Source organism: Oppia nitens, unplaced genomic scaffold (assembly GCF_028296485.1).
Source record: "Oppia nitens isolate AA-2021 unplaced genomic scaffold, nextdenovo-longstitch-racon4-pilon3 scaffold7_pilon_pilon_pilon, whole genome shotgun sequence".
Taxonomy (NCBI): Eukaryota; Metazoa; Arthropoda; class Arachnida; order Sarcoptiformes; family Oppiidae; genus Oppia; species Oppia nitens.
Window position 1 is genome coordinate 958722 of NW_026533251.1, and position 13698 is coordinate 972419.

A 13698-nucleotide genomic window follows, 5' to 3' on the forward strand; every position below is an offset into this window, starting at 1 on the left:
TTATTATACATTTATATACAATAACAGTATTAAAAGATATTATGTTTAATATTTTTTAATTTTCATACATTTATAATATTAATTATTTCTATGTAAAGAAATATAAATTAATAATAATATATATWTATATAAATCTAATTATCAATTATAAAATATATATTTTTATAGTAATTAATTCATTTAATAATTACATAATTTTTATATATTTTATAAATTCAAATAAAAAATGCTATTTGTTATTTTATAATAATGTTGATTATTTTTATAACCTTGGTTTTATTTTGTTTGTTTATTAAATATAGTAAAAACTATATTGTTTTTTATTAATATTTCTTTATATTTAAAAATATAAAGAACTTTTAATAAGTTCATTAAACTAATGAAATCAAGGTAATCATTAAATAACCTTTAAATATATATATATATATTTATATATATGTATACATACAGTATATGTTTTACTAATAGCTTAAATCTCTAGTCTATCTCTAGTATAGTATTTTAATTAAAAAATAAAATACAGTGTTTTTTGTCAGATCACTGCCAATACTAATAACTGTTTATATTATACAATGAAATTAATTCAAGTTTATATCGAGAACTTTTCTACAATCAAATCACGTTATATATTACATATTAATAAAATTTTATTTAAACACTGTATAATTTTGTATAAAGTAATATTTATAGTAATTTTTCAAGAAAATAAATTTTCATAAGTTAATAGCTTAAATATTTATACAGTATTTAAATAGTAAAAAATATTTAGTTTATAAAAATTTAACAATTATATCATAAATATAATATTTTAGGCTCTATAACTTTAACTCTACAAATTCAATATTTATTACAATGATACTGATTTTTTTAATAATAAAATTTAAAAGAAATTAATTATAAATATATAGATTTATTAAAATAAAATAATTATTTATAAGTAATTTAATAATTATTAGTAACTGAATTTTATTGGATTTACAAACTGTTTTTCCCCTTTAAATAAAAGGGTGTTTTATATAATTGTATGGCATTTTCATATTTATTTATCTAATCATTAATTATGTCCCATTGAAGGCTTTCACTACATATAAAAATATTGTATAATCAGCAGATAGATATATAATACTACAATAATACTACAATATTAGATATACAGATAAAATGTAAATATTATATTCAATTAGCTATCAGTGAGATGTTCAGTATTTATATATAAATCGGGTCACTATTACACTATCAAACAGTTTAGTATTAAATATATTTTATGTCTAGAATTATTCACATAAATGTAAGAATCAATCAGTCAGTCAACTATTTTTTTTGTTATTTAACAAACATATTATATATATATATGACTCTCGTTTTTAATTATAAACCGATTTCTTAAAATTAAATTTTTATTTTTTTAAATATTAAAATATGATTTTGTATAAACAAAATAAGTTTACTGTTATTTTTATCAGTATTTTGTATATATTTTGTGATATAATTACCTGCAATAAAATTAGTCCCATATATGCCAATCATTATTTTGCCCGTCAATTCTTTGCTTATTTTAATGAATCCCAAATCAGTGTCGAGTGCCGGACAGTAGCCGCCTATGTGGCCGACCATCAAAACGACGACTGGGCTCTCAAATGTATGTTATTTTAATATAAATATTCTACTATTTATTTTTTAATAACAAATTAATTAAATAAATTAACAAAAAAACAAATATTTTTAATATAATATTAAAATATTTTGATATTTGTTAATACGCTATATTTTTAACATTATTAAATTGTTTAGTATTTGAGAAATAAAAATAACATATCTATTAAATATAAACATTGTATAAGTTTTATGAATTGAGATAAAAAGTTATATAATATTTTATAATATTTTTAACACACAATAAGATTAAATATAACCTAATTTTATAATTAAAACAATGATAAAGTAATATTAATTATGTTATATTATTTATTWATTTATTTACTTATAAAAACTTTATAGAAAACATTTAAGAATAYTAGTAAATATTAATCTAATATTTATAAAATAAATAAAAATTATATATTAATTATAGATTCAAAATGTATTAAAACAAATTTACAATATATGATAGACTTTATTATACATTTAATTATGACAAACAATAATAACAATGTAATTAATTAATTAWATTTTTAAAATTGTGATAATAAAGTAATAGACTCAAGTGGTGTAGTGGGTGCAGGTCTGGCAAAAGGCAATTATCAGTTTATGGGTGACTTTGACGAGTGTCTCGACGTTAAAGTCACGCTATCGGGTGACCGACAAATAACGGGTATTACCGGACAGTATTGTACACTTAATATACCTGTCGAGACACTAGTTGGCAATAATGAGTCTAAACATTCAGTAAGTTATCAAACAGTATATCATAGATATATTTGTTAAATATTATATCAAACAAATCAAATCAATGAATTAATTAAACATTTTTATTGATTCAGACATTGAATGTTGAATCGTTACATTTGACGCCAACATTGGGAATATGTATACCAAATGCATGTAATATAAGAGACTTAACAAATATATTGACAACATGTATGTACTTATATTCAATATTATAAATATAATAATATTATGAAACTATTTTATAAAAGTTACAAAAAAAATTTGTTAAATTAAAAAATATTATTTTTCCCATTGAACACTAGTTTCGTTAAAAACTAATATTAATGTTACTGTAAGTGATTGTACTGATCCCAATGAAAATAACATTAAATGGTATCACATATTTATTATGTAAGTTTAAGTTTTTTAAAAAAGTAATAATAATATTTAACTATTTAATAATATAATCAATAAATAATGTTTGTCCTAAAATGACCATGGTCCAGTTCCGCATTTGCAACAATATTGGTACTCATTTTTATTGGCACTTTCATTGACGTCACAAACATTTTCAGACAAAAATGTAATATTATTTTTGTTATGTTTTATTATATTTTGTATGTAATATAATTTTTCACCTCTTTATCTCTCTCTCTCTTTCTTTCTTCTAAATAACATAAAAACAAAGTATTATTGTTATATTTATATATAACTTATATGCATATAAAATGTTTGACCATTTGTTATCTAATTGTTTGACAACAGCTTCAGTAAAATTGGTCACAACGTTAAAAGCATTTTCATTGTACACTAATACGGAACAGCTGTTGAGCACCGGTAGCCAAAAGGAGACGATTAGTTGTTTTCATGGCTTCCGTGTCATCAGTTTGTGTTTCATTATTATCTATCATATCTGGACTGAAGCACAACTACCAAGTGGTATATATATATGTTTTTTAAATCTTTTATTTTAATAAAACTTAAGAAATTAWYAATAAATATAATTATTAATCATTTATATACTACAGTATATACTATATAGTATATATTGTATGTCAATTATAYATCAATAATAAAAAAAGTTAGMAAAGATACAATTATAATAAATATTGATAAAAGGAGATATTTTTATTTAATAAAATATTTATTGGCTAAACAATTATACTTGTAGTAATCATATTAATAATCGTTAACATACTCTCTAATTTGTTAAATAATAATTATTCAATTAAATAACATTAAAGATAGATTTACCAAAAAAAATAAATAAATGCTGAAACATCTCAATTTGTAAATAATATAAATCTATATAAATTATATCACATATATTAAAATATATTATTACATTAACAAATTGTAGTTAACTCCCACGTTTTATTCAGGAAAAAATAATATATTTCACTCACAAATTTCCTATTAACATATCATAAGTGTAGACTATAACTGTTATAGTATAACATGTCTTAATGTTTAGTATTATAACAATTGAAAATTTAAGAAAACATAAATTGCAAACATTGATAGAATAACTTATTTGTTTAATAAGTAATTATATAATAAATTAACTAAAATTAATCTTAGTAATTTATATAATATCAATTAATTTTAATGTTAAACTCATTTATACACAAAATAGTTTATTAAACGTTTTTTGAAAATATACTGTTAATATTTTATTTTCAATATATTAAATAATTTACTAATCAAACAATTAATAAATTATACAACATTATCTATAATCTTAACTTAACTAATTTGTTTTTAGCATAATCTTAATTGTTAATTAATGTTGTATCTAGGATTTAAGTCTCATTTAAATCATTGATTTTCAAACAAATTTTCAACAATCATACAAATCTAATCTTCAAAGATAGTCAATCTTATAAATCCTTTTCATTTTGACAATAAATATTTTTCATGATAAAGACAATAATCTTTAATATGAATAATAAATTTGGTAAATGTTATAAATGTAATAAATCTTTATATATTTACAGATTTTGTGTTTATGTGTGTKCAGTGAATAATAAACACTAAGTTAGCTCAACATTAACCATCAATATCTATAAACAGCTAAACAATAATTGTTTACTGAATTTTAGACAAACAAAATCTAGACATGAAATCAATACAATTTAAATGAAAAGATGTTTACGATCTTTATTTCTAAAGGATTGTTAATTTGATTATTATTATTGTATTTTGATATCTTTGACAATTTCTATCATATTAAACGTTTATTTTTATTGTAATTATATCATACTATATATATATATATATATAWATWTATATCAATAGATAAGCATTTTAGGGGTTTTCATAAAATATTATATAATTTTTTTAATACATTATATATATATATATATATATATTAGCCAATCTACTTGAGCTACTGGAGGGTGAATCAGATTTTATATTACAAATAATAACTAACGCCGCCCTATGGGTCGATGCATTTTTCCTGTTATCGGGATTTCTGTGCGCCTATAGTGTCATACGGGAAGTCAGACGGACATCATTTAAAAAATACAATCATTTTATCAATATTTTGCACCGATATCTTCGACTAACGCCATCATTGCTGGGCGTACTGGCGTTTTCCATAATACAGGAAATTATGGCTAACGGTCCCCAATGGTATCAATACATTCAAAACTCGCTGCAAACCTGTCACAGAAATTGGTGGACAAATCTATTGTACATCAATAACATTGTTGGTCTCAACCAATTGGGTCAAAACAATCAAGTATTGAAAAAAAACAATAAAAATATTTAATTTTCTAATTAATATTTCATCTTTCATATAGTGTTTATCATTTACGTGGTATTTATCAGTAGATATGCAAATATTTATAATATCTCCAATACTAATATTACTATTGGCATCAAACGATATTAAGTAAAGTTCTTTCTATTGTTTTTTTTTTGTTTTGTTTAGTTTTGATAAAATATTAAACATATTATTTTTTTCTCTTTTTATTAAATATAGAAAACAATATATGGGTATAGCTGTCAATATTACAGTTATCATTGCCAGTTGGATCATCACAGCTGTCATAACTGTACGCAATGGACTCACACCTACCGTATTGATGACCGTCTAGTATGTGTCACACATATGTTTTATTTAAATATTTTTTTATATTTAAAACTGTACAATAACATAAATTACTATAATAGATGGCATAGACATAAATTTATATCATATATATTATCTKAAGTTCAATATAAATTTTATCAATTAATATAATAACAGTGATCTGGATTACATAAACAAGATATACATGCAGTCATATTGTCGTATCGGTCCTTATTGTGTCGGTATATTAATGGCTTATTTCTACATTAAATATAAAGGAAAGCTCCTAATTAAGATGGTATGGAAATATACCACCAGTGCAATTAATTGACTTATCAAAAACATATTTAATTAATATACAATTACTATTATTATTATTACTCTATCTATACTTTAATTATTAGAAACTGAACATTATTTTATGGATACTGTCACTGACATTGAACTTAAGCATAACGTTCCTCACCTACCCGTGGCTATTAGGCAAAAGTTACCGTAACATTGAGAGTGTACTATACGGTACCACACATCGTACACTGTGGGCATTGAGCTGGTCATACATGTTGTTTGCCTCTACACTGGGTTACGGTTCAGTAGTCAACAAAGTGCTCTCATGGCCAGCATTTGTACCATTGAGTCGACTCTCATTTCAGGCCTATTTGTATCACTCGGTGCTGATCTCACGGTTCGTGAACAGCGCTCGACAACCAATGTATTCATCAAAAATTAATTTGGTATGATTTATATAAATAAATTTACTATAAATAGCTAACAGTGCTTCAAATCTAATAACCATATGTTGCATATTCAGTACATTGAACACTATCTATCATTGTACTGTACTATCTAATAGTATAATAATATAATTTAAGAAACAATGATGCATATATAAACTAATCAATTAGTTTAACTACAAATATATATATATATATTATACATGTATGTTAAATTGTGGTCTATATAAATCATTTCAATATCAATGGCTATAATTGAAGTTCAATGTACAATTATTAATTTATTGTTTTTTATTTTCTATATTATATTGTATCTAATTTACTGTATAATATAAATTGAATTTACTTAGTCAATAGTTAAATTACACACTATAAATACATGATTATAAAAATTCATAGCAAACTAATATATATTAATATATATATACATTTCTACATWCATCTAAATGATTGAGTATATAGATTAATRTCTCATTATACTTATTGGATTAATACTGATTTTGTTTATTAATTCAAATTGAATTTTTATGTATTTTTATTTATATTTATTTTTGTTATCATTAATTATATTTGYAATGTCAATGTAATTATAGATTACTATGAAATTCATAGTATGAATGAATTTGTAATGTAATTCATACTTTATTATATACTGCATATATAATATGTTAAATATTTGACATTCATATTGAAATACAGTATAATTAGTTAGTAAAATGAATATATATATAATATTGATAATTAATATGTAGTTATTGTTAAATAGATAGTGAATTTAAATAAAYATAGTATGATTCATCTACAATATTGACTAAAACTACTTCTAWTATAAACTGTAAAGTATTTGCTATCATATTTTATTGCTAATATTTTATGTACTATTTTTATACAGTTTTTAAATTACTTTTATATAAGATATATGAAAAAATTCATTTCAATTGTTTCAAGTGAAACATTATATATGATATAATATTATATGATTTTTAAAGAACTAATCAAAATACTCATACTATACTATATTTATTGATAATATAAAACAAAACAAAAAATGTCATATCCTGTAAACTGATGCCTTTATAACAATGAGTTGGTAACTCAATAATTTCTATGATCGTAATATATTTTTATTTTTTATAGATTAATTTTTAGATCTTGATATCTAATATATAGTTTATTTGTAAATTATCGATCAAACAACAAATATAGAGTATATCACATTTTATATGTTATTATAATAATGTATAGGTTATATTATAAACAACAAATAAGTCATTAATAATATATTTATAAAAMTAAAATTGATAAAATGATTAATAGTTAGTTATTAAGAATAGTATTTTTYAAATAATAAATAAAAATTATATGAATTATATGAATTATTGGGCACTTTGTACTTCAMATATATTAATTTTTTAAGTAAAAAAACTTACTTCAAACTGAAAACACTTGTAATCAAAATACTAGTAAATTTGTGTATAATATGGATATTGTTTCGATGATTAACATCAATACAATATTTTTATTGGTGTGACGATAGTGTGTTGTTAATAGAGATGGGCAAATAGAAAGTTTCTAGAAAATTTTTCAGGAATAAATTTCTATGGAAATTTAATTTTATTGTTATACTATGGGATCACCATATAAATAGCTATTATAATACTATAAATATATTAATGAGATATTGCACATATAATACCTGTATACTATTATACTGTAACACACTATTATACAAATGGGATCCCTATATAAATAATTATAATTATATTCAATAATAATCAGTTTTGTAAAAATTTTATTCATCTTTTTATTATATCATAGTTTAATGATTAAATAAATATTTTTTACTTTAATTAGTAATTAAAATAATAATTAATTAATTATTACTTGTAAAAACAATGTTACTAGATAACAAATATAGAGAGAACAAAATTAGCCATGGGGATCCCATAGATAGAAATTTCTTTTAGAAACTTTCTAGAAATTTCTCTTTAATTTTATAAATTTCTATTTTATGCCAACACTAGTTGTTAACCACCGAAACAATATCCATATTATACATCAATTCATTTGTATTTATGATTATAAGTGTTTTCAGTTTAAAATAAGTTTTTTATTAAAAATTATTTTAAAATTTTATTTTAGAGTAGGTTTTTCTRTTAAGCTTAAAATAGTATACTTATAWTTTTTAAATAAATATATTTTTTAAATAAGTATTATAAATAATACTTAAATAGTCAAAGATGCATAATATTTTAATTTTWAATTTGATTAATTATTAAATAGTTTATTTTATTTTGAAGATAACTTATAAGTTATATAAATTTCAATCAATATTATTACACGTGATAACGTAAACAAGTTAATATTYAAAATAAATATGATATCTAATATGGATGAATATATAATTAACATAATTGAATTATGTATCGCAGAAAAATAAACTTATCTAATAATTTATTTATATCTATCAATACATTTAATACTGTATTAAGTATTAAGTATATACTTCATTAAAATTTTTAATTAATAAAATTCTAATGATTTATGTATTAAAAATTTTATATAACTTATTAAACACTTTAAACTATAATATTATTTATTAATTTTGAGCTTATTTTTTAAAAATATTAATAATATATTTAGACACATGAGTTTCAGATTTATTTTTTATGACATTAATTGTTTATTTGATACCTTAAATATAAATTTTAACAGGGTATAAATTATAAAATATAAAAAATATCAAATTAAAAAATATAAATTAGATTTAATAGGAGACACGTTTGAAGCATTAATATTGAAAAATATTAGCATTTTATATAGTTTGTAAATTCTAAAACTTTATAAATTATCAAATTTTAAATTTAAAAAAAATATTACACTTTTATTTAAATTATTTTTTTAAATTAAATTGATATMTAGGTCATGATGTTTTTCCAATATACAGTATTGACATTTGTGGTCAGTTATGTGGCKTACATTATGTTTGAAATACCAATTGCTAACATTGAAAAAATATTTCGTCAAAAAAGTGTATCAAAATTATTGCCAATTAGTGACAATCGCAGAGATAGCGTAACAAATGTCAATAAAAATAATATTAATATTAATATCGATGTTTCAAATGAGGAGGACTTGCATCACAATAATCAGTATTCAAATTATGGAACCAATTCGTAGATTTTTAATTAAAATTTAAAAAAATATATTTTTATATCATTTTAAATRAGTAAATATTATTTAATAATAAAAATAAATTTATGTCTAATTATAATATTATTAATGTATCATTTATAAATATATTTTTATTATTCTTAACAATGTAAAATATTTTTGTTATAAGTTTTCTGTTAGTTAATTGATAGTAATTGTAAATATATTATATAATTATTAATAATTTTAAATAAATATTTTATTTTTTTATAACTTTTATAGTATCGTTAAATACATATAAAAATTTCCATTTAATTATTTACTAAACATATTCTGTATTCATTACTAATAATATTATTTTATTGTACAACACGTAACCACAAAAATCACATTAATATATATTTTTTGATAATATTTCTGAATTCAATAACAAATAGTACATAATATTTATATACAAAATTACATTTTTAATATCAATTACGGTAACTATTTTTGTATATATTTATTTATATAATATCTGATGAAATATACGGAAAATTTCTGTGAAGTTTCTTTTATATGGTTTTTTGTTTACTAATCAATTATTAGTTTTATTTGTAATATATTAATAAATAATAATATTAATTAGTATAATAGTAAATAAAAATTAATTTAAYTCWATATTTATAAATAACAAAAACATTTATTACATATCATTAAAGTATTTAATAACTTATATATATGTAAGAATTAATAGTATATATTGTATTTCATCTTTTTTTATTTGAGAAATTATTAATATAATAATAATACAATTAATACAATATTGGTTCTTATTTTTAGATAATAAAAAAATTAGTTTTTTTATTTAAAAATAGTTTTTAAAAGCAAGAAAACAATAACATATCATTTACAGTAACATTTGTAATTGATATAAAATGTTGTCATAAACATTACAGGGTTTTTAAGGTAATTACTAAATTATACCACAACTCAAACCCTTGGGATTGATRTGCAAATGCAATGTTTATCAGTAATGTTTATAATGCATATTCTTTAATAATAACAACACTGACAATACAATGTTACAAATTGTGTAACAAATGTAGAGTATATTTATTTTGCAAACATTTTTTAAATGTTTTTTTGTATCTATGAACTAATTAATGAGATATACAAATATTATTTGATTAGTATTTGTTGTCGTTTTTGTACATATAATCAATTCATATATTTTGTTTCTAACCCATTGAAACACTGACGGATAATATTATATTAATATTTGCATTTTGTTTAATCAATTCATGTATTTTTTTATTATTATTATTGTTATTGTTTTACTTAATTTGCAAAATAAATGAACAATACTTATATAAGTTATTTTATAAATTGTCGCAACATAATTAAACAAATATTTATTTATATTGTGAAACATTTTTTATAATAGTAATTTAGTTTACGTTATTTTGTTGTTGTTATTTTAACTTCAAACATAACAAAAAATACCTGAGTCTTAATATATGCAAATTATATATATATTACAAAAATTAAACATTTTTTGTAATATAATTCACAATTGCATTAAATATATTAAAAAGAATTGATCCAAAYACTTGACTCTCTAATGTACTATTATTTATATATATATATTATATTTAAATAAAGTATCTATTACTCAATTTTTACAAGATTAAAACTATTTAATAATATTAAATTATAATAACTTGTAAAACGTTTAAAATTGAGTATTTAATTTAATAAATATTTGTTGAGCATCATTCAATTTAATATTAATGTAAACTTTATTTTTTATTTTAAATTCAATTTACAGTTATAAAAAGTGAGATTAAGTTTAATAATGCTATTAAATTTACAGTTTTTTAACAAATTTTATTTATAAAGATTATTTTTTGTTGTTAAAATCTTTAGGAAAAATAAAACGGTATTAATTTTATTTGAATAATGCAATAACTTATTTGAAAAACACATAAAAATTTATGAAAAAATATTTATTAAGWATTAAGTCATATGAGCTGACTATGTCATAAAAATATAATTTAATATTTGCATGAATTTTAATATAAATATTATTGTTTATTTTTAAATATATCATATAATTTATAATTTATATCATATAATATATATATATATATATATATATATATATATATATATTSAAAGACAAAATTTGAAACAAATACCGTTTTTTGAACTAAATATTTTATATTAATTTATATATTTATAAATACATATTTTATTTATCTTTATTTTGTGAGACTTTATTTCAATTTTATTTACTGATTTATTGTATAATTTTACTTATGTATGTCAACTTGATAGTAAAATTAAAAATTTAATATAAAAAATTGTGTCATAGTAAACATGCAAATATTTTCAAGCATAAATATATGAGATATRAAATATTTTTATTATTATTATTTACTATGAATATAAAATACAGAATATTCTTCTAATATTCTCTCTYTCTYTCTCTCTTTAATGTACAGTATWTTATAGATTCAACAATGTTTGYGTACATTGTGTACTGTAATGTCTATATATGTGTACGCATAGAATATAAGTGTTAAAACTCAGGGAGGGCTTAGAGTAAAGGGCTGGTAGTGTTGAAATTACAGCATTTGAACGGTATCTGTGCTGTGAATGTATCATTAAAGTGTATATACACGKTATATACCGACTCTAATTTCATATATTAAAGTCTACTTTCAACATATACGGTAYAAAAAGTTATTATATATATATATATATAATATACAGTATATAAACATTTTTACTTTCAATGAGTGCAACATTTGCTCTGAAAAGTGAAGTCCAACACAACTAACAATAGAGTTTAAGCGAAACTACATTATATTATAAGMAAAAAATATTGCTTATATTTCTATCAATAATAAATTTATTTTATTACTTCAAATAATCTATATATACTATATAAGTGGTGTAACAAATTACCGCTTAATGTCATAAAAATTAAGATAACTTTTATATTTTCATTGTATATATAAAATAAAAATTTTGTCTCATTTAGAAAATCATTATTATTATTATTACTCTAAAAATAGTTCATTGAATTAATTTATTAATCTATTTAATTAATATATGTTCTTAAAAAAAATTATTCGTTTAATTTAATAAAAATTTTAATATTTTATAAATCTGTCATTTATGTAAATTAAGCATAAAAWTATAATTATAAACAACATTTATTTTGACATGACTACAACTAAATTTAAAAATTTGTAAAAATAAATTTGTTAATGAATATTGTATGTTAAAAGAAACATAAATTATTAATTAACTGTCACGTAATAAATATTATAATTACAGTTTAATAATAATAAAAATATTGTTAAATTTTTAATATTATGAAAATATTGACATTAATAAAACTTGTGTAAATATTTTTCAAGTTTTTATATTTTGATTATACAACAAAATCTCGTCTTTTAATAAACAAACAAATAAATAAAATTTATTGAAAGTTATACAAAATAATACTGAGTTTTATTTGTCATTAGCCTTTATTTGACAAATTATTTATAAATAACTAAAATTTCATTTGATCATCCATACGAAATGTAAGTAATTTATTTTTAATTAAACTATTAATTAATTAAATAAATTTGCTTTAATTAAGATACAACTTTAAAAATTTAATTAATTAATAAAAATAATTTTATTAATAAATTTAATTATAATAATTGTTGTATAAATTTATTTACATGYTTAATTTTTAGATAAAATTTAATTATTTTCTAAACTATATATTTATGGTTTATTACTTTGATTTTAGGGGTTGATTACATTATTAGCTATATTACAGATAAGTTTTTATTTTTATGAACTCTCGTTTGAAGTAAACAACCATAAAGTCCAATACAGTATTACAATATTAGTTCATATATTAGTACCGTATATCACACATATATTAAATATATAGATATTACTATATTGTATTAAAGGTACAGTATATTGGACTTAACAATTAGTTATAAAATTATATATATATATATATAGTATAATCTTAATGTCGCCAATAATAATAATAATAATTTGGACTATTAATTATAATTATTATCAATGTGCTATAAATTTTATTTTTTATATGTGATTAATTTTTATAAATTATAATATTAATTCATGATATTTTCTAAAAAAATAAATACATTTAAAGTGATTAATTTAATTAATATTGTGTAATGTTTTTAGTTTTTACCTGAAAAAATTGTTGCATTATTTAGCATTAAAATATAATTAGTTAGATTAAAAATACTTATACACACAAAAATATACTGTAATTTAATAATCTTTCTAAAAATATAATCCATTAAGTAATTTAATAATAAATAATAAGCAAAAAAAATT

At 19.3% G+C, this 13698-nt stretch overlaps 2 protein-coding genes across 2 annotated transcripts; both read left to right on the top strand.

Annotated features, from left to right (window-relative positions):
• Positions 1-379: 379 nt before the first annotated feature.
• On the top strand, positions 380-4192 carry LOC128963321 (nose resistant to fluoxetine protein 6-like). Its single transcript, XM_054309825.1, has 8 exons — positions 380-390; positions 1509-1639; positions 2192-2385; positions 2481-2577; positions 2691-2778; positions 2874-2950; positions 3133-3306; positions 4167-4192. The coding sequence occupies exons 1-8, from the start codon at positions 380-382 to the stop codon at positions 4190-4192; spliced, it is 798 nt and encodes a 265-aa protein (XP_054165800.1).
• Positions 4193-5192: 1000 nt separating this feature from the next.
• On the top strand, positions 5193-9360 carry LOC128963322 (nose resistant to fluoxetine protein 6-like; the record flags this gene model as incomplete). Its single annotated transcript, XM_054309826.1, has 5 exons — positions 5193-5266; positions 5357-5470; positions 5624-5744; positions 5851-6180; positions 9103-9360. Coding segments are annotated over 5 exons (897 nt in total), but the record flags the coding sequence as incomplete, so codon positions are not given.
• Positions 9361-13698: the final 4338 nt, after the last annotated feature.

Coding starts and splice junctions, on each gene's coding strand:
- LOC128963321 (XM_054309825.1), top strand. Junction 2,386..2,480: donor ATAATGAGTCTAAACATTCA/GTAAGTTATCAA, acceptor TTATTGATTCAG/ACATTGAATGTTGAATCGTT. Junction 2,578..2,690: donor AACAAATATATTGACAACAT/GTATGTACTTAT, acceptor ATTGAACACTAG/TTTCGTTAAAAACTAATATT.